The 22,664-nt window shown below is 39.4% G+C and overlaps 1 protein-coding gene across 6 annotated transcripts in view; it reads left to right on the top strand.

Moving 5' to 3' along the window:
• The window catches only part of ARHGAP12 (Rho GTPase activating protein 12), a 128,288-nt gene that overhangs the window by 11,607 nt on the left and 94,017 nt on the right, over positions 1 to 22,664 (top strand). For all 6 annotated transcript variants that reach the window (XM_054437151.2, XM_054437150.2, XM_054437149.2 and 3 more), the window contains exons 2-3: positions 12,788 to 12,826; positions 14,385 to 15,139. In XM_054437151.2, the coding sequence (XP_054293126.1) occupies positions 14,456 to 15,139 (684 nt within the window). In that variant the 5' untranslated portion in view covers positions 12,788 to 12,826; positions 14,385 to 14,455. The remainder of the gene's footprint in view (positions 1 to 12,787; positions 12,827 to 14,384; positions 15,140 to 22,664) is intronic.

The raw sequence follows: 22,664 nt of genomic DNA, 5'->3' as shown, positions 1-22,664 counted from the left end.
AGAGACGAGGTTTCACTGTGTTGGCCAGACTGGTCTCAAACTCCTGACCTCAGGTGATCCACCAGCCTTAGCCTCCCAAAGTGTTGGGATTACAGGTGTGAGCCACCGCACCCTGCCTGATTTCTTCTTATTATGTAACTTATGTAACTACATGGACTAAGACTATGGGTGTGCATGCCTTCCCCAAGGAAAATCGAGGTGGTGTTACTACACGATCAAGTAGACGAGATGTCCCAGAGGCAAGATAAAAATTATGTGAACTATAAAAACGTTAATTTTTGGCTGGGCGTGGTGGCTCACGCCTGTGATCCCAGCACTTTCGGAGGCCAAGGTGGGTGGATCACAAGGTCAGGAGTTCAAGACCGGCCTGGCCAACATGGTGAAACCGCGTCTCTACTAAAAATACAATAATTAGCCTGGCACTGTGGTGGACGCCTGTAATCCCAGGTACTCAGGAGGCTGAGGCAGGAGATTGAACCCAGGAGGTGGAGGTTGCAGTGAGCCGAGATCATGCCATTGCGCTCTAGCCTGGGCAACAGAGCAAGACTCTGTCTCAAAAAAAAAAAGAAAAAAAAAAAGAAGGTTAATTTATTTCTTCTTCTTTTAAAAATGGATTATTACAGAAAATTCTTATTAAGAAATTAAAATACAGGACTTTCTGGTGTTGAGGGGTGCAGAAGGAAGAAGCCATTGATTGTAGTGCAGTTAGAAGGGAGTAAAGAGAAAGCTTAAAAATGTAGACATAGAATGATTGTCATAGAAGGATAGTTTTTTGTTTTTTTTTTTTTGAGCTGGAGTTTCGTTCTTGTTGCCCACGCTGCAGTGGCACAATCTTGGCTTGCTGCAACCTCCATCTCCCAGGTTCAAATGATCCTCCTGCCTCAGCCTCCCAAGTAGCTAGGATTACAGGCATGTACCACCACGCCCGGCTAATATTTGTATTTTTAGTTGAGACGGGGTTTCACCATGTTGGCCAGGCTGGTCTCGAACTCGTGACCTCAGGTGATCCACCTGCCTCACCCTCCCAAAGTGCTGTGATTACAGGTGTGAGCCACCATGCCCGGCTAGAAGGATAGTTTTAAAGGCTTATAATGTGGAACTATTTTGGACATAGGGTGCTTTTGATGAAATAATAGAATCTGAAGGGAAAAGGCTGTTAACCTGTTGGCTCAAGAAAATTTTTTTTTTTGTTCCCTAGATTTTTTTTTTTTAAACTAATTATGGGTTTTTTATTGTATAGGCTGTCTTCTTGGTATCTTTCATTGTTATATTAACACTCTCTAAGTGTGTGCAAGTAGATGTGAAGGGATGAAAACACAGCTTAATCTTTGGTGTTTTTTGATCAGAAAGGGCTTGTTCAGGGCTGTTTAATATAACGTATTGAGTTTGTGATTTTTTTTTTTGAGACAGGGTCTTATTATGTCATCCGGGCTGGAGTGCATGAACAGCTCACTGCAGCCTCTATCGAACTCCTGGCTTGAGTGATCCTCCCACCTCAGTCTCCTGAGTAGCTGGGACTACAAGCATGCACCACCACGTCCAGCTAATTTTTTGTTAAATTTTTTTGTAAAGATAGGGTCTCACTATGTTGCCCATGCTGGTGAATTTAAAAAAAAAAAAATACATCAGGTTCCTTACTTTCTGCTTTGCTGTGTATCTGAGTCAGCATTTACACCTCCATGTATAAGAGATCATTTAAAAATAAGTTTGAGGCTGGGCGCAGTGGCTCATGCCTGTAGTTCCAGCTGGGAGGCTGAGGTGGGAGCATTGCTTGAGGCCAGGAGTTCCAGACCAGCCTTGGCAAAATACTGACACCCTGTCTCTCCAAAAAAATTAGAAATTTAGCTGGGCGTGGTGGCATGCACTTGTGGTCCTAGCTACTTAGGAGGCTGAGCTGGAGGATTGCCTGAGGCAAGGAGGTCGAGGCTATGTTGAGCTATGATGGCACCACTGTGCTTCGGCCTTATTGACAGAGTGGGATCCTGCCTCTCCAAAAAAAAAAAAAAAAAACTTGAATATTTGAAGATGTAACAACCATTCAATAATGGAGAACCCTAGTACTTTTTAAATAATTGTAATTTATGTTTTGATGAGAAAAACAGGCACTGTGATTTGCTGTAAACACAGTGTTTAAAGGTAAAGAACGAAAGAAGTATATTTGTAAGTTTAAATTATTTAAACATGGGATGGCATAATGTAAGATGTTATTATGAATATGAGCTAGATATGCATGGCATTAATTTTAACTTGAGTTTTAGGTTCAGAACACAATTGCCTAGTAATAAGCATTTAAATCAAGTACTTAAAATCTAGTTTGTGGGAAAGTCATTATGGCACTGCAAGATGCCTTGTACCTGCCCATCTTGCATATTTCTTGCCCCTTTCCTGGAATCAGCCATTTCTCCGAAGACCTGGTCCTTTTATTGGGGGAATGATGCAAGAAGCCACAGCTGAGTGCTAGGTGTGTGTGTTGCTGCTAGCTTGTCATTTTTATTGACAGCCAGGAAATGTGTGTGTGTGTATAATATCAAGCAGTGTATATACACATCTGTAATATTTCTATATATGACCACATATATCTGTGGTAAACTAAAAATGAGTTCCTACTGATGTCTCCAAGTCTAATCCATTGGATCATTCTAGTCTCCTTCTCTTGCTTATCTGTAAATTTTCACTCCAACATTGAGAAACCTGATACCTGCTATCCACCATTCAGTTACTTGTTTTATTCCAGTATAAATGTATAGCAGTATCAAGATACTTAACTTGAACCCCTAGGGAAAGAACTTTATCAACTTTTGTGCAGTTCCTTTTGCCTATTTTTCCTTTTGCAAATAAAAAAAAATTATTTATCTTTAAATTTTTGGTAGAGACACAGCCTTACTGTGTTGCCCAGGCTGGTCTCAAACTCCTGGTCTTAAGTGATCCTCCTGCCTTGGCCTCCCAAAGTGCTGGGATTATGGGTGTAACAACTCCCAGCCCCTTCTGCTTGTATTCTTAGAGACTTCACTGATTTCCCAAGTAACTTATGTCAGCATTTTCCCCCTACTGTGTTCGGTGAGGTCATTCCATGTATTTGTAATACTGTTAGATTACAAATACTGTTAGATTGTCACATCTGCTTTCCATCCTGGGATCTTGCCCCTGCTCAATGATATTTTTAAATTTGCATACTTTGAAGTTCACGCTTTTCATTGCAAAGACCAATGGGTTTTGACAAACACATAATGTCATATATCTACCATTATAGTATTACTGTATACAAAATAGGTTTGACTTAAAAGCATCGTCTGTGCTTCATCTGTGGAATTCTGTGTCCCCTTCTCCTACTCCAGGCAATCACTGTCTATGGTTTTGACTTCCAGAATGCCATAAATTGAAATCATTCTGTATGTGGCTTTTTCATACTGGCTTTCTTTCATTAGCAACATATATTTAAAATATATATTTTCATAGTTTGATAACTCATTTCTTTTTTTGTTTTCTTTTTTTTTTTTTTTTAAATACAGGGTCTTGCTCTGTTGTCCAGGCTAGAGTGTGGTGATATGATTATGACTCACTACAGCCTCGACCTCTGGGGATCAAGTCATCCTCCCACCTCCGCCTCCCAAGTAGCTGGGCTATAGGTGTGTGCCACTGTTCCTGGCTAGTATTTTTTCTACTCTTTTTTTGTAGATATGGGGTCTTTCTTTTTTGTCCAGGCAGGTCTTGAACTCCTGGACTCAAGTGAGCCACCTGCCTTGGGCCCCCAAGTACTGGAATTACAGGCATGAGCCACTGCACCCAGCCCTCATTTTCTTTTATCACTGAATGATAGTCCATTGCATGGATGTCTCACGGTTCGTTTATCCTTTCTCCTGTTGAAGGACATCTTGGTTGTTTCCTGTTTGGGGCAATTATGAATAAAGCTACTATACACATTTACATGCGGGACTTTTTGTGGACATAAAATTTCCTCTCATTTGGGTAAATACCTAGGAATGTGATAGCTAGATCCTATGGTAAGGGCATGTTTAACTTTGTAAGAAACTGCCAAACTGTCTTCCAAGATGGCTGTATCATTTTGCATTACCACAAGCAAAGAAGGAGAATTCCTGTTTTACATCCTCGCCAGTATTTGGTATTGTTAGTTTTGGGATTTCAGCCATTCTAATAGGTGTGCAGTGGTATCTCATTGTAGTTTTAATTTGCAGTTCCATAACGATATGATGTTGAGCAGTTTTTTAAAGTGCTTATTTGCCATCTGTGTGTGTGTGTATATATATAGTTTTTTTTGGTGAGGTATCTGTTCAGATCTGTAGCTCATTTTAAAAACGTAGTTGTTGTTATTGAGTTTTTAGAATTATTTGTATAGTTTGCATACAAGTCTGTAATCAGACTTGTATTTTGCAAATAATTTCTCTTTGTGTTTTCATTCTTTTAACAGTGTCTTTCACAGAGGACAAGTTGTTAACTTTAATAGAATACTAGCTTAATTTTTTCTTTGAAGGATCATGAATTTGGAGTATCGAAAAACTCATTCCAAACCAAAGGTCATATTTCTTCCTTTTTGAATTGGAATATTTTCTTTCTTTTTTTATATTTAAAAAAAATTTTTTTAATATTGAGTAGATTTTGGGTAATGATACGGGAGTTTTTTGTTTTGTTTTGTTTTTTCTTTTTTTTTAAATTTTAAGTAGAGGAAGTATGTTCCTGTGTTTCCCAGGCTAGTCTTAAACTCCTGTCCTCAAGCAGTCCTCTTGCTTTGGCCTCCCAAAGTGCTGGGATTATAGGTGTGAGCCACCATGCCTGGCCTGTAATGGAATATTTTCTACATTCTTATAAAAATCATTTTATAATTCTTATAACATTCTCTATATTTTTATAACAATCAAGAAAAAATCATTAAGTCCACCCTATTTCTAAGACTTCATGGCAAAAATCTTTTAAAAATACCCAATGCAGATGTCATTTTAGTTAAAACTTGCTTGCTTCCTCAGATGCTTCCGGTGTTGTTTCCTAATTTTTGTTTCAGATTTAAATTTTGGTTTTGAATTTACTTTACCAGTTTGCACTTGATTGTATTTCTGCCTGCTTTCCATGCCTGCTTTCCAGTTATCCGATTATTTCCTTTTTTTTTTTTTTTTTTTTGAGACAGAGTCTCGCTCTATCGCTCTCTTGCCTAGGCTGGAGTGCAGTGGCTCGATGTTGGCTCATTGCAACCTGCGCCACCCAGGTTCAAGGGATTCTCATGCCTCAGCCTCCCGAGTAGCTGGGATTACAAGCCTGTGCCACCATGCCCAGCTATTTTTTTTTTTTTATTGTATTTTTAGTAGAGACAGGGTTTCACTATGTTGGCCAGGCTGGTCTTGGACTCCTGGCCTCAACTGATCCACCTGCCTCGACCTCCCAAAGTGTTGAGATTACAGGTGTGAGCCACCACACCCAGCCCGAATATTTCCTATATCCTTTTTGCTGTTTCTGTTTTTGCTATTTCTTTATGGCCAGAATGGTTTATAATGTAAATCGTTATACTTTCCTTCTCTTCTTTGATAGCCTACCTAAATCCAGATGAGAAATGTCTTATATTCTGCATCTGTTTTTTCTTATTTTAAACATTTTTTGTAGAGACATGGTCTTACTATGTTGCCCAGGCTGGTCTCAAACTCCTGGCCTCAAAGGATCCTCCCACATTAGCCTCCCAAAGGCGTGAGCCTGTGTGCCGAGTCTGTTTTTTGTTTTTTTTGTTTTTGTTTTTAAAGAAAGCAGGGATCATTTATTAAGAAAAAAACCTGAAGTGCCTAATAATGGCCTGTGATTTTTGTTAAGCGTACAACTAACAGAAGTATTTGATGGAATGATTTCTTCTGCTGGAACTTAATACTGGAATTATTCTTTACTTTTTTGTTGTGCTCATTAAGATTAATTGATTCCTATAGTAGGGGCCTGGTTAGGGATTATTAATTTTTTTTGTTTTTGAGATGGAGTCTCGCTCTGTCACCCAGGCTGGAGTGCAGTGGCGTGACCTCGGCTCACTGCAAGCTCCGTCTCCCAGATTCATGCCATTCTCCTGCCTCAGCCTCCCGAGTAGCTGGGACTACAGGCTCCCGACACCATGCCTGGCTAAATTTTTGTATTTTTAGTAGAGACGGGGTTGCACCGTGTTAGCCAGCATGGTCTCTATCTCCTGATCTCATGATCTGCCCGCCTCAGCCTCCCAAAATGCTAGGATTACAGGTGTGAGCCACCGTGCCCAGCCTGGGATTATTAATTTTAAACAAGTACTTTAAAAAATACTCGGAGGATTTGATGTGAAGTTCAGTGCTTAAACTGGTAAAACGTTTCTCAATATTTTATATGTTTGAAGCTATATTAACATTTTATAGTTCACAATATTAGCATTGCTAAATAGGTTATACATATCTGGATTGGACTTAAATTGTAAGCTCATTAATTAAGACACATTATGTTTCGGCTGGGCGTGGTGGCTCACACCTGTAATCCCAGCACTTTGGGAGGCCGAGATGGGCGGATCACAAGGTCAGGAATTCCAGACCAGCCTGGCCAACATGGTGAGACCCCGTCTGTACTAAAACTACAAAAATTAGCTAGGTGTGGTGGCGGGCACCTGTAGTCCCAGCTGCTTGGGAGGCTGAGGTAGGAGAATCGCTTGAACCCGGGAGGCGGAGATTACAGTCAGCTGAGATGGCACCACTGCATTCCAGCCTGAGCGACAGAGACTCCATCTCCAAAAAAAAAGATACATTGTTTCTTTAACGTTTTGTTTACCTGTTTACTTTTTTTTGATATACCTCTTAAACAGATTGGTTGGTTAAAACGGATGTCCTGGGGGAGAAAGACAACATTTGCTGAACTGTTTAAGTTTTGGTAGGCTTCTTGGTAGTTTAAATGGGAAGAAAATTTTAAAAATTGGCAGATAGAAAGGAGGAGGCTTTTAGATTAAAAAATAACGTGATAGGAAATTTGAATCTGACTTGGGGGCAGAGAAGTAAAATATATAAGCAGGCGTGTGTGTGGGGGGGTGGTTGTTGAAACGTGGGAAAAGGGAGGAGGAAGAAGACTGGTAAGAGGCATGAAAAGCTTGTATGGGCATTTTTGTGACTGCTAAGAGAGCATTGGGTTGTAGCAGGCAGTAGATATGCAGACCTTGTATATACTGGGAGTTGAGTACTTAGTAGTTGTTAAGTGTGTGGGATGAAGATGGAGGCGTGTGGTGATGGGTATAGTATAGAATACATTTCAGTTCCAGGAGTGTTGTGCTTGGACAGCGTTGTATTTGATTGAGCAAACTTTTAACCAAAATACTTTATAGTAACAGGATAAACAGCGTTCAACTTTCTCTTAAGAACAGAATCTACAGGTCTGGGGAACAGAGGAAGAAATAACCCAAAATTAAAACTGTAAACCTTTGTTTTAATACAGCTTATGTTTTTAAGTAAAAATAGCATAAATTATTCACACATTTGTAGATACTTTTACCTAGATCTAAAGTTTTAGTGCTACCACATAATCATTTAAATTATTTTTTTCAGAGAATTTACCTGATTTTTGTCCTTTCTGTGAAGTTTGTTTCATTTTTTTAAACGTAAATTATTTCATGATTCCATTTCCACATTCTCAGCACATTTTTAAAAAATTGATAACACTGTATGTCTTTTATTATGTACAATATGATGTTTTGAAGTATATATACGTAGTGGAATGGCTAAATTTAGCTAATTTACAAATGCATTACCTCACATAGTTATCATTTTAGTGGTGAGAGCACACATCCACTCCCTTTACAGTTTTCAAGAATACAGTATATTGTCATTTACTGTAGTCACCTTGCTGTACAATAGATCTCTTGAAATTTATTCCTCCTGTTTGACTATAATTGTATGTCCTTTGACCAGCATCTCAGCATTTCTCCCCTAGGCCCTTAGCCTCTGGTTACCACCATTTTACTCTCAACTTCTTTTTTTTTTTGAGACGGAGTTTCACTGTTGTTGCCCAGGCTGGAGTGCAATGACGCTATCTTGGCCCACCACGACCTCCGCCTCCCGGGTTCAAGCAATTCTCCTGCCTCAGCCTCCCAAGTAGCTGAGATTACAGGCATGCGCCACCACGCCTGGCTAATTTTGTATTTTTAGTAGAGACGGAGTTTCTCCATGTTGGTCAGGCTGGTCTCGAACTCCCGATCTCAGGTGATCCGCCCACCCCGGTCTTCCAAAGTGCTGGGGTTATAGGCATGAGCCACTGCACCCGGCCTCAGCTTCTATGAGATCAATATTTTTAGATTCCACATATGAGTGAGACCATGTGGTGTTTGTCTTTCTGTGCCTAGCTTATTTCATTTAACATAATGTCCACTGGGTTCATTCATGTTGTTGCGAATGGCAGGATTGCCTTCTTTTTTATGGCTAAGTAGTATCCTGTTGTGTGTATGTGTGTATGTATATACACATTTATCCTTTAATGGACAGTTAGATTAATTCTATATCTTGCCTATTTCGAATACTGCTGCAGTAAACATGGGAGTGCAGATATCTCTTCACATACTGATTTCATTTCCTTAGAATATATGCCCAGTAGTGGAATTGGTGGATCATATAGTAATTCCATTTTTAATGTTTTGAGGAACTTCCATATTGTTTTCCATTATGGCTATACTAATTTTCATTAACACCAACAGTATATAAAGGTTACCCTTTCTCCACATTCTCACCAGTTTATATTTTGCCTTTTTGATAATAGCCATTCTAACTGGGGTGAGGTGCTTTCTCATTGTGGGTTTGATTTGCATTTCCCTGATTAGTGATGTTGAGCAATTTTTTCTTACACCTATTGGCTGTTTGTGTGTCTTCTTTTGAAGAACATTTATTTGGGGCTTTTGCCCATTGTTGAATTGGATTATTTGTTTTTTTTTGCTATTGAGTTATTTGATTCCTTATCCTTTTTGGATGTTAGCCCCTTGTCAGATGTATAGCGACATGCAGAGGAATGAAGCTAGATGATCTCTCACCATATAAAACAGTCATTTTATATTTAATTAGAGAATTAAATATAAAACGAAACTATGAAACTACTATAGAAAGAAAACATAGGGGAAATGCTTCATGACATTAGTCTGGGCAAGGACTTTTAGATATGACCTCTAAAACACAGGCAACGAAAGCAAAAATAGCAAATGGCATTATTATTATTTTCTTAATAAAAAATTGTATTAGAAGCATTCAGAATTTTAACAGACAACTGCAGCTTTTGTTTTTACAATTACAGAGTGCAATTTAGTTTAGTTAACAGAACAATTATTTCATGTAAACTGCATAGAGACAACAACTGAAGATGATGAAACTACCATCTCCATAAGTAACTGACTTGTGCTGTGCACCAAGTACCTTTAAATTTCCATGCCATTTTACAACCCCCGGCTATACCAAGGTTAGTGGCTATTGAAAATACCACCAGGACCGGGCTATCTAAAGACATGTTTGGTAGTGTATTAACTGTACAAAAAAAGACACTGTACAGTTTGAAAACAAATCTTATACAGCCTTACATTTAAATTCTTTCTTTAAAAAAAAAAATCCTGCTAGAACCAACTGATTTGTCATCATCTTCATGTTTATCTTTATTTTCCTCCTCTTCCTCATTCTCTTCATTTTCCTCATCTTTCTTCTTTTTCTTGCTTTTTTTTTCAGCCTTGATGACTCCTGGTTTTTTTTTTTTTTTTTTTTTTTTTTGCAGCATCAGGCTTTCCTTTAGCTTGGTATGCAGCAATATCCTTTTTGTGTTTTTCCTTCAGCTTCACAGCCATCTTTCCATAAGGTTGCTTGTCATCTGCAGCTCTCCCAGTTTCTTTGCAGTATATCCAGTGGATAGGCCAGGATGTTTACCTTTGATTTTTAGCCCATACTCCGAACAGAATAAGAAAAAGGCCAAACAAAGGAGGCCCCTTGGGTGTATGGGGATCCTTGAACTTCTATTTTGTTTTCCCTTTAGGAGGGGTGTAGGTTTTCATTTCTCTTTGATAATGGGCCAGGGTTGTCTTTGCCTATCTTCACATTTTCCCTTCTCTTTAGCAACGTGGTTTTCCACCTCTTTGAGCGCTTCTTAGAAAGACCCTTAGAAGCTGACTGAAGCATCTGGGTGCTTCTTCTTGTGCTCCTCCTGGCAAGTTTGTACAAATAATGTGTATGATGACATTTTTGCCTCTTGACTTCTTTGGATCTTTGCCCATGTTCAGTTATTTTTCCTCAGCAAGGCATAGAGTTGTTCAGTGCCTTTCTGGCTCACACTTGCCCTGGTGGTGTTTCTGTGGAGCTCAGTGTACGGCCGACACATGACATTATATCAAACTGAGATGCTTCTGCGTGGCAAGAGAAACAGTCAACAGAATGAAGAGACGACCTATATAATGGGAGAAAATATTTGTAAACTATACATCTAACAGGGGGTTAATATTTTCATTGTTTCTGAATCAATAATTTATAATAAGTTTTTTTCTTTCATTTTTATGTGGCTCTTCCTAGACCTTGGATTGTAACATGTAGTTCCTGCTGTGTGGCTTTCTGCATGTTTATAATTTTAATAGTTTCTCTTGGAGCTTTCCAACCTGTTTCCCCACCCTTCACCCCGGTATTGACTAGAAATCTATCTCAGTTCTTACTTTTTATCCCGTTGTCTCCACTCTTTCTCATTTTACCTGCCTTGGTATCTAACCACCTTTTCTATAGAGATACCTTTTGACCACTTATCCATCTCCTTTGCCCTGCTACTTCTCATTGCCTTTAACTAAAACTCTAGATTGGATGTCTCATGTTGAACATAGTGAAACTGACTTCCTTATCTTTCTCCCTAACTCCTCCTTCATACTTACCTTTGTAGTCACTGGGGAAGGTGTAGTCATAAAGCCTGGCAGTGAAAGAGATTGAACGTGGACTGACCTTTAACTCATTGTTGTCCCCAGCCCCACAATTCCTCTCCCACTAGTGTGAAGCCATACAGCTCACTTGATATTCTTCATCCTTCTTTTCTCCATTCTTAGGGATAAATGCCTAACTAAGTATAGTATGTCTGAGCTGCTGTAACCTTTTGAAAAGTAGCTGCATATTCCCTCGCTCATCTCTGTATCTTCAAAGATATTTCTTAAGTTATTTTATTACTTTCCCGGAAAAAAAATCACCTAAGGATAAACATTTCAGGGTAAAATTTTGAAAAGTTGTGAAAAATGTGTATAGGTAAATGATCAAAGCACATAGTGAGTAATGTTCTGGTAATGCATGAAAGTAACGACTGAGCGTCTGAAAGGTCAGAATTCCTGTTTACTGTGATGGAAGAGACCATGGGGTGAGCATATTTGGCAGAGCTCGGGTAGAGTAGAGATGGGAATACATTTTGGATATGATAAGTTTGAGGTATTTATTGGACCACCAAGTAGATTTGGTTATTATGTATTAATAGTATTTTTTAATCTAGAAGAATCCCTCTCCCTTGACAGTACTTTTTCGAAGAGTTCAGGTCTGTTGTCTAATAGAATGTCTCACATTCTGGATTTGTTTGATTGTTTTCTAATAATTGCTTAAGGTGAAACATGCTTTTGACAAGAATATAATGTAGGTGATATTGTGTATGTTTTATTGCATCACATAGGAGGCATATCTTGTCAGGTCGCATTAGTGCTCTTAAGTTTGATCATTTGGTTAAGCTTATGCCACCACATCTCTCCATTGTTAAGGTATTTTATCCTATTTAAGATTAGTAAGTAGGCTGGGTGTGGTCGCGCCTGCAATCCCAGCACTTTGAGAGGCAGAAGTGGGTGGATCACATGAGCCCGGGAGTTTAAGACCAACCTGGGCAACATGGTGGAGTCTCATCTCTAAAAAAATACAAAATTAGCAGGGTGTGGTGGTGTGCAACTGCAGTTCCCGCTACTCGGGAGGCTGAGGTGGGAAAATTGCTTGAGCCCAGGAGGTGGAGGTTGCAGTGACCCAAATTGTACAGCTGCACTCCAGCCTCCGTGACAGAGTGAGACTGTGTCTCGAAAATAAATAGCCAGGTGCCGTGGCTCATGCCTATAATCCCCTCACTTTGGGAGGCTCAGGCAGGCGGATCACCTGAGGTCAGGAGTTCAAGACCAGCCTGGCCAACATGGCAAAACCCCATCTCTAATAAAAATGCAAAAATTAGCTGGGCATGGTGGCTCATGCCTGTAATCCCAGCTACTTGGGAGGCTGAGGCAGGAGAACTGCTTCAACCTGGGAGGCAGAGCCTGCAGTGAGCCAAGATTGTGCCACTGTACTCCAGCCTGGGCAACAGAGACTCTGTCTCAAAAAATAAATAAATAAGATAAAAAAAATAAAATAATTAGGAAGTAATCAAGGGACAAATGTGTTAGGACACCTAATAACTTTTAACACGTTTTTATTCTCTTTACCTATTCAATACATAAACTTGAAAAATAGTTATTTCATCCTCACAGTTTTATAATAGAAGAGTTGTTTCTTGTGTAATCGGAAGTTTAGAAAGATGCTTGTCAGAATTAAAAATAAGGGATAAAATGAAGTTTGAGACAGTGTGGAAGTGCAGTGGGAGAGGGCAGTGGTAAAGCCAGCCTCAGTGGCTGTTGGTGGTTGTGTTTGCATGTGTTCGGAGGGCGGTGCTGACCACAATCTTGATGTAAAACTTTCCTGATTCCTTATAGCTATTATAAAAAAAGTTTTGCTTTTAAAAATGTAAGCAACATTATATTCTTAGTCTTCAGCGATCTTGGTTTGAGTTAATGAACTTATTTATTTTTTTACAGGTTTAAATGTGATACTGGTGTAGATCTCCTTGTTCTAAGGTAATTTTTTATTTTTTGAAAATGTATTGTATTTGTTAGTCAAGTAATTTGTCTAGAAAGTAAATTTCAGTTACTAAAATTGTATCAGTGACTAATTGACTTACCACCTGGCCTTATAGGCGTTATCTGTCATAGAGAAGATTGTTATCCTCAGGAGAATGATGGTTACTACACCTGTAGTGTACAATAATATGCTCAGTACTTGTTTGCTATAGAAAATTAGTAGGTTGTTATGGAACCTTGGGTTTACACATTTTTGGTAAATCTCAGTTTGCCTTAGGATCCTTGAGCATTGGTTTGAATGTATTAGTTTCCTAGGGCTGCTGTAACAAATACTACAAACTGGAGTGCTTAAACAGCAGACGGTTATTTTTATTCTCTTACTGGTCTGGAGGCTAGAAGTCCAAAATCAGTTTTGGCAGGGCCGTGCTCCCTCGGAAGGCTCCGGGGAGAATCCTTCCTTCCTCACCCCTGCCTGGCTTCTGGTGGTTGCCAGCAGTCCTTGGTGTTCCTTGGCTTTTAGCTGCTTCACTCCACTCCAGTTTCTGCCTCTCTCTTCAGATGGTCTTCTCCCTCTGTAGCTTTCCTCTCTGTAAATCTCCTTCTCCTTTTTTTCTTTTTATTTTGAGACAAAGTCTCAGTCTGTCACCCAGGTTGGAGTGCAGTGGCGTGATCTTGGTCCACCACAACTTCAGACTCCTGGGCTCAAGAGATCCTTCCACCTCAGCTTCCCAAGTAGCTGGGACTACAGGTGCATGCCACCACACTCAGCTAATTTTTGTAATTCTTGTAGAGGCAGGGTTTTGCCATGTTGGTCAGGCTGCTCTCAAATTCCTGGGCTCAAGCAGTCCACCTGCCCCAGCCTCCCAAAGTGGGATTATAGGTGTGTAAGCCACTGTGTCCTTAATCTCCCTCTCCTTATAAAGGCACCAGTCATTGGATTTTGGGGCCCACCCTAATCAAATATGACCTTGTCTTAACTTGATTACATCTGCAATGACCCTCTTTACAAATAAAGTCACATTCACAGATCCTGGGGTTAGGACTTGAACTATCTTTTGGGGGAACACAATTCATCCCCAAACAGGTGGGAACTGGCTCATGCTGTAGTGATGTGAGGATGCGGTGATCATTTAAACCCGTAATGCCGTGTTCTAGGAGGTACTAAAATATTTTGGAATTGGTATAGAAATGAAAGTAAATGCATATTAGTTATTAGTGAGCCTTTCTAAGAAGGTGAAGGAGGTTTGAGGGAGTAATGAAAGGAAGGAAAGTTCTTCTCAACTCTTGTGTCTACCTGGTTAGTGTATATTTACTGTTCCAGTTATTGGCTTTTGTTTTGGTCATAAGTGACTGAAAAATGTAGATTACAATTAGAATGAAAGTGTTTTTAATGTGGCAGTGCATATGATAGTAGATACATGTTTGCTTTTTGGGGTTTGAGATTTGAAGTAATGTTCTTTAAATGGCCTATACTGTATGATGCTTGTGAGTAAATACGAAATCCAGATTGCATTAACTTTTTTCTTCATTCTCTTTCTCCATTTAAATAAAACAGCTATATTCATCTAACAAGCCATAAAGCCATAATGTGGTATAACATCCTTTTTGAGAGGTGAATATTATTCAATGAAAATGGCTGACAGAAGTGGGAAGATTATTCCAGGACAAGTGTATATTGAGGTGGAATATGATTATGAATATGAAGCAAAGGACAGAAAGATTGTGATAAAACAAGGGGAGCGGTACATCTTGGTGAAAAAGACCAATGATGACTGGTGGCAAGTCAAGCCAGATGAAAACTCCAAAGCGTTTTATGTGCCAGCCCAGTATGTGAAGGAGGTCACTCGCAAAGCTCTAATGCCACCTGTTAAGCAGGTAGCTGGTCTGCCAAATAACTCCACGAAAATAATGCAGAGTTTGCATCTTCAGAGATCAACAGAAAATGTGAACAAATTGCCTGAGCTTTCAAGTTTCGGAAAGCCATCATCATCTGTTCAAGGAACAGGTCTTATTCGTGATGCCAATCAGAATTTTGGACCGAGTTATAATCCAGGTCAGACTGTCAACCTAAGCCTGGACCTGACCCATAATAACGGAAAGTTTAACAATGACTCACATTCTCCTAAAGTTTCCAGCCAGAATAGGACACGCTCATTTGGTCATTTTCCTGGTCCAGAGTTCTTGGATGTAGAGAAAACTAGCTTCTCCCAGGAACAGTCTTGTGATTCCGCAGGAGAAGGCTCTGAAAGAATACATCAAGATTCTGAATCTGGTGATGAACTTAGCAGCAGCTCCACTGAACAGATAAGGGTAAGATTAAAAATAGAATGAGAAAACACTGTACCACCCTAGTGTAAATATTAGTTATAGTTTTAATTGAAATATTTGTAAGAGTTAAGACTTGTTTTGCTTTGTATTTTCAGAGTACATGGGTTCTATCCTGATTTAGAGATCTAGAAAATATGTGAAATAACTTGCGGAGTTCATAAAGGGTCACTTTTTGGTTTTCATAATTATTCTTATACCATGACAGGACTAGATCTACTTTAAGTGAGGAAACTTTTTTTCCCTTTTCTCTATTGATTATGTATAAGGCAGAGGGGATTTACTTAATTTACTCAGTGATGATATTTCTTCTAATAGAAAAAATTTTTACTCTTTTTTACCTGTACCCATTTTGACTTGTTTCCAAGAAGTCTTCAAGTAATAGTGGTTATTTGAGGAAAGATATCATTGGAATATTAACTGCTAACTTTTGTCTTAAGTGTCTAAGTATCCACACTTGATTTCACTGAGTATTAGCCTGGAAAAATTTTTCTGTGTTCCTGGTTCTTTTTTTTTTTTTTTTTTTTTTTTTTTAAGACAAGGTCTTGCTCTGTTGCCCAGGCTGTAATACAGTGGAACAGTCATGGCTCACTGCAGCCTTCACCTCCTGGGCTCAAGTGATCTTCTCATCTCAGCTTCCCCAGTAGCTGGTACTACAGGTGTGTGTGCCACCACACCCAGCTAATTAAAAAAAATTTTTTTTTTTTTTTTAGAGACAGGATCTCACTATGTTGCCCAGGCTGGTCACTTCCTGGGCTCAAGTGATCCTTCTGCCTTGGCCTCCCAGAGAGCTGGGATTACAGGTGTGTGTCACTGTACCTGGCTTTTTTTGTTTTCTTTTTAAACCTTTCTTTTGAGATTAGATCTATGCCATTTTATTTCTCAAGTGAAGACATTTTAAAAGTACATACATGAAATTAAAACTTGAATATATTTTGAAAAGTCTAACTTTAAGTGAATTAAAAAGTTAATGAGTTTTTGGCTTGAAGCTCAGTTGTAAGATTATTCATCAAGTCTGTGAATAATTGTGAGGTGTGCCCTTAGGTGTGGTCTGATTGTCATGGAAGTATATTCTTTCTGTAGGTTGTAATTTTTCTTGTGACATTTTGGAATGGAAATAGGAAAAAGGGAAGACTTTAGAAAAACTTCTAGTGTTTGAGATCAAGGAAGCTACGTGAAGTACCTCTGTCAGTTTATCATCGTGTGTCTTAGTTTTTGTTCAGTCTTTATGTGATCATCTGACATAGAATATATAGTCTTTCCTGGAATTTTTCTATATTTAGCTCCTCAGGGAACTAATGGGCCTTAGGAAAGACACAGGATTCCATCCAGCCATCACCACAATTTCACACTTCAAATTACATTTTATATTTATGTATGCACGCAATCGTATGTTTTTTTCATTACAGTCATCTTAAGTTCACTTCCCTGGAGTTCCATGGCTCCTAACTTCTCCTGGGGCCTTAACACTGTTTGGAAATCCTATTAGATTTCTCCAGCCAGCCCTGTTCCTAACTCTCCATGGCAGCTGTTTCAGACCTTCTCCATTTTCCTCAGTTCTCTGATTCACTTATTTTCCCCTGCTCTCATGAGAAGATAACCTTGCCTTCCTTCCACTTTACAGCAAATATGAAAGCCATGGGATGGAAACGACTTCAGCTTTGGGGAGCACATGGTTAATAGTACTGGCTTTAGATTGGAATCTGGTTCTGTATCACTTGCCATCTGTGTGATAATTGGGGAAAATTACTGAACCTCTGTGTGTTTTAGTTTCTTCATTTAAAAATTGGGGTCACAGGGTTCTTGAGGCACATAATAAATGCATTATGTATCTATTGATGTTTAATAAACTACCCCCAATTCGAGTGGCTTAAAATAGTAAACATTACCACTTGGTTCCTGTGAGTCACTGAATCAGAAGCAGCTTAGTTGGGTGATTCCGAAGGCTAGGGGTGTCTCCTGAGGTTGCAGTCCTAATGAAGGCTGGGGCTGGAGGGGCTGCTTCTGAAGATGGTTCACTCACGTGGGGCTAGTTGGGCCTCTTCATGGCTGCTTGTGTGTTGTTTCCAGTTTTCTTCAGATGGAGCAGAGAGAATGTGGTAGATACTGCATTGTCCTTTAGTCCTCATCTTTGAAATTGCCCACTGTCATATCCTATTGATTGTGCAGTTCAGCCCTGTTCTGTGTGGGAGGAGACTACACAGGGGTGTGCATATCAGGATTTGAGGATCATTGAGGAGCCTCCTTGGGGACTGGCTATAACAATAAGTATGCCATAAAATATAGCTGCCATTGTTATTATTGTTGTTATTTCTGTTATTATTTCTACCATCAGATCTATAAATATACCTGTATCAACAGTCCTCTTTTCCCCCAGTACAATGCAAGTGTTTCCTGTGCAATCAAAGAGCATTCTCTTCATATTCACTCTTCCCACATTTCACATACCTTATGCCAAAGATTATAGTATTGTGCTCATATGGCTTTAGACTTGTTGTTTGTCAAGTGTTTTCAGCATTTACATGTGCTCATGTTTTTCTCATCTTAGTAAAGCTCTTCTTCAACTCCGCCTTCCCGTCTGAGCATCTTTTATCTTCCTTTACCTTTATCGGCGACCCCTGGAAAGACGGATATGTATTTGCTTTTCTGCACTTGCTCATTTCCACTCACTTGATAACTTCTCCAGTGTGGTTTCTGGCTTCACCACACCACCCAAACTGTTTCTGCTAAATATACTCATGGTTTCATTGTTGATACATTTACAAGGCAGTTAAAAGAATTTTAGTGTGCTCTTGTAGTCCCAGCTATGCAGGAGGCTGCAGTGGGAGGATCACTTGAGGCCAGGAGTTTGAGACCAGCCTGAGTGACATAGTGAGACCTCGTCTCTAAAAAACAAGAACCAAAAAACCCCACAAAATTTTATACATTATTTATACAATTATCACAGCCAACAAGATTAATAATCAGATGCCAAATTTAAATAATTTTTTTTTCAGGCATAGCAAGGGTGTAAATATTACTAATTTCCAGTGTATGGCTTGATGAATTTTTACTTAGGTATACATTCTGTAACCAGTCTTGAGCCCCTTCCTTGTCAATATCACACCCTCAGCTCGTATGTCTTTCTTAGGAGGTTTTCATTTTCCTGACTTATATCACTACTGATCAGTCTTCTTTAATTAAACTTTTCATTTTGAGAGAATTGTAGATTCATAAGCAGTTGTAAGAAATAATTTGGAGGCCAGGTGTGGTGGCACATGCTTGTAATCCCAGCACTTTTGAGAGGCTGAGGTGGGAGGATCACCTGGGCCCAGGAGTTCGAGACTAAATTGAGAAACATGGCAAAACTCTGTCTCCACAAAAAATACAAAAATCAGTTGGGTGTAGTGGCATGTGCCTGTAGTCCCAGCTACTTGGGAGGCTGAGGTGGGAGGATCATTTGAGCCCAGGAGGCAGAGGTTGCAATGACCCGAGATTGCACCATTGCACTCCAGCTTGGGCAACAGAGTGAGACCCTGTCTCAAAATAATAATTTGGACAGGTCTCTTGTACCCTCTATCCAGTTACCTTTAGTGATAGCATCCTGCAAAACTATACTGTAATATCACGATCGGGGGTTTCATATTGGTACAGTTAATATGCTGAGCATTTCCATCACCACAGGAATCCTGTATGTTGCCCTTTTACAGCCATAACTAATTCCCTCCCACCTTAACCCTCCTTAACCCCGATCACCACTCATCTGTTTTCCATTGCTGTACTTTTGTCATTTGAAGAATTTTATATAAATGGAATCATACCTTTGGGGATTGGCCTTTCATTCAGTATAGCTCTGTAGATTGATCCAGGCTGCTGTGTGTTATCGATAGTTAGTTCTTTTTGTTGCTGAGTGGTATTCTATGGTATGGATGTACCATAGTTTATTTAACCATTTATCCATAAAAGAATATCTAGGTTGTTTCCAGTTTTTGGCTGTTGCAAACAAAGCTGCTATGAACATTTCTGTACAGGTTTTTATGTGAATATAACTTTTCATTTCTTTGGGATAAATGCCTACAAGTATAATTGCTGTTCATAAAGTAGTTGCATGGTTAGTTTTTAGAAAATAGTCCCAAGTGTTTTTACAGAGTGACTGTATCATTTTAAATTCCCACCAGCAACATATGAGTAATCCAGTTCCTCTGCGTGCTCACCAGCATTTGGTGTTGTCACTATTTTTTTATTTTAGCCTTTCTGATAGGTGGGTAATGATATCTCATTTTGATTTTGATGTGCATTTCTCTAATGGGTACTGATGTTGAATATGTTTTCATGTGTTTATTTGCCATTGATATATCCTCTTCATTGAAATGTTTCTGCATGTTTTTTGCCCATTTTCGAATTGGATTGTTTTGGTTTTTTTACTGTTGAATTTTGAGAGTTTTTTTTTTTTACATAGTTTAGATACTAGCCATTTGCCAAATACATGGTTTGCAGATATTTTCTCCCAGCATGTAGCTTGCCTTTTCTTCCTCTTGATAGTGTCTTTGCAGAGCACAAGTTTTTAACTTTGATGAAGTCTTGTTTACTGGTTTTTCCTTGTGTGGAATCATGGTTTTGTGTTAAGTCCAAGAATTAGTTTTAACTTTGTTGAAGTCCAGTTTATCCGTTTTCCCTTTTATAGATCATGCTTTTATATCAAGTATAAGAACTCTAGCTATATTAGGCTTCTCCAGAGAAATAGAACTGATAAGGTTGTGTATGTGTGTGTGTATACAGTCATGCGCCGCATAATGACATTTCAGTCAATGATGGACTGCATGTATGACGACGGTACCAGAAGATAATAATGCTGTAGTCTTACCGTTCATTTCTATGTTGAGATACACAAATACTTACCATTTTGTTCCAGTTGCCTACAGTATTCAGTGCAATAATATATTGTAAAAGCTTGTAGCCTAGGAGCAATAGGCTATACCATCTAACTTAGGTGTGTAGTAGGCTATACCATCTCGTTTTGTGTAAGAACACTCTGTGAAAGTCAAAGATGAAATTGACTGTTACATTTCTCAGAAAATATCCCCGTCGTTAAGTGATGCATGAAGTCCAGAATTTGCAGGGTGGACTGACAGGCTAGAGACTCAGGGAAGAGCTGATGTTGCACTTCAAATTGATAGGCTGTCTGGTGGCAGAATTTCTCTTTGCTTGAGGTAGGTCAGTCTGTTGTTCTATTCAGGCCTTCATTTGATTGGATGAGGCCCACTCACATTCTGGGGGGCAATCTATTTTACTCTCAGTCCACATTTAAAAGTGTTAGTTTCATCCAAAAAAAACACTGTCACAGAAACTTTCAGAATAATGGAAATATCTGGGTACTGTGGCCCAGCCCATTTGACACATACAGTTAACCATCACAGAAGCCTTAGATCCTGAATGCTTTATTTTTTTTTAAGTTTATAGTTTCACATTTTATGTTTGAATTTGTGATCCATTTTGAGTTTAATTTTTTTTTTTTTTTTGAGATGGGGTCTTAGTCTGTCACCTAGGCTGGAGTGCAGTGGCACGATTATAGCTCATTACAACCTTGAACCACTGAGCTCAAGTGATCTTCTCAGCCTCATGAGTAGTTGCGACTACAGGCATGTGCCACCATGCCCAGCTAGTTATAATTTTTTTGTAGAGATAGAGTTTCACTGTGTTGACCAGGCTAGTCTTGAACCCCTGGCCTCAAGTGATACTCATGCCTCAGCCTCCCAGTGTGTTGGGATTATAGGCATGAGTCACTGCGCCTGGCCATGAGTTTAGTATTATTTTATATAAGGTGTGAGCCTTAGATCAAGATTCTTTTTTTTTTTTTTTTGCCTATGGATATCTAATTGTTATAGTACCATTTGTTGAAAAGGCTGTCTTTCCTCCAATAAATTGTCTTCTACCTTGTTTAAAAATAATTTGGGCCCCTTTGTGTGCGTCTATTTCTGGGTCCTCTATTCTGTTTCATTCATATATGTCCTTTCTTTAATACCATGCAGTCTTATTTACCATAGCTATACAGTAAGTCTCGAAATCAGATAAACTGATTCCTCTCACTTTATTCTTCTTTTTCAGAATTGTTTTAGCTATTGTGGTAGGCTAAATAATACTTACCAAAGATAATAGGTCCTAATTCCTGGAACCTGGGAATGTTACCTTATTTGGGAAAGAGGTTTTTGCAGTTGTGATTAAGTTAAGGATCTTGACGAGATTATCCTAAACCCTCCATGTAATCACAGATGTCTTTATGAGAGAGGTAGAGGGCACTGCACACAGAGAAGGCTACGTGAAGAAGAAACAGATTTGAAGATGCTGGCCTTCAAGATAGGAGTGACGTGACCACAAGCCAAGGAATGCGCCAGCAGCCACAAGAAGCTGGAAGAAGGAAAGAGGGAATTCTTCCCTAGAGCCTCTGGTATGCACATACAAGAGCATCAGAATTGATAACTTGTACCTCTGTGGACTATGACTTTATCAACTATAATAAAGTATTTATAGTAGTAGAATATAGTAACTTTAGTTTTACAGATTCTGCACATTTTCAGAGGTTTTGAGATTAGCACCTTTTCCTTCATCCTGGTTTAAGGAGGTAGTTTCAAACTTTTTTTTTTTTTTTTGAGACCAGGTTTTTGCTCTGTCACCCAAGCCTGGAGTACAGTGATGTGATCTCGCCTCACTGCAACCTTCCACCTCCCAGGCTCAGGTGATCCTCCTGCCTCAGCTTCCCGAGTAGCTGGGACCAGGCATCCACCACCATTCCCAGCTAATTTTTTTGTATTTTTAGTAGAGATGGGGTTTCACCATGTTGGCCAGGCTGGTCTCAAATTCCTGACCTCAAGTGATCCTCCCGCCTCTGTCTCCCGAAGTGCTGGGATTACAGGCATGAACCACTGAGTCCAACCAGTTTCTTTTTCTTTTCTTTTTTTTTTTTTTTTTGAGACGGATTCTTGCTGTCACCCAGGCTGGAGTGCAGTGGTGCAATCTTGGCTCACTGTAGTCTCTGCCTCCCAGGTTCAAGCGATTCTCCCGCCTTAGCCTCCTCAGTAGCTGGGATTACAGGCGCACCACCATGCCCAGCTAATTTTTTGTATTTTTAGTAGAGACGGGGTTTTGCCATGCTGGCCAAGGCCAGTGTCGATCTCCTGACCTCAGGTGATCAGCCCGCCTCAGCCTCTCAAAGTGCTGGGATTACAGGCTTGAGCTGCTGAGCCTGGCCCAGTTTCATACATTTTTAATAAAGTTAGGTTGTTTTGTCATAGTCTGCATTCTGTCCTGGAATTCCCGACCCACCTCAAATGCCTACATTAAAAAAAAAATTTGCATACATTTGGGTTCATTCTTTGTGTGGTAAACTTAAATGGGTTTTAACAAATGCACAATATTGGGTATCCACAATTACAGCACCATACAGGATGTAATTACCACCTTAACATCCTCTGTGTTTCACCTTCCTTCCCTCACACTTCTGGCAACCAGTCATCTATTGACCCTCATTGTAGTT

Source organism: Pongo pygmaeus, chromosome 8 (genome assembly GCF_028885625.2).
Source record: "Pongo pygmaeus isolate AG05252 chromosome 8, NHGRI_mPonPyg2-v2.0_pri, whole genome shotgun sequence".
NCBI lineage: Eukaryota > Metazoa > Chordata > Mammalia > Primates > Hominidae > Pongo > Pongo pygmaeus.
This window is presented reverse-complemented; position numbering and strand designations above follow the sequence as displayed.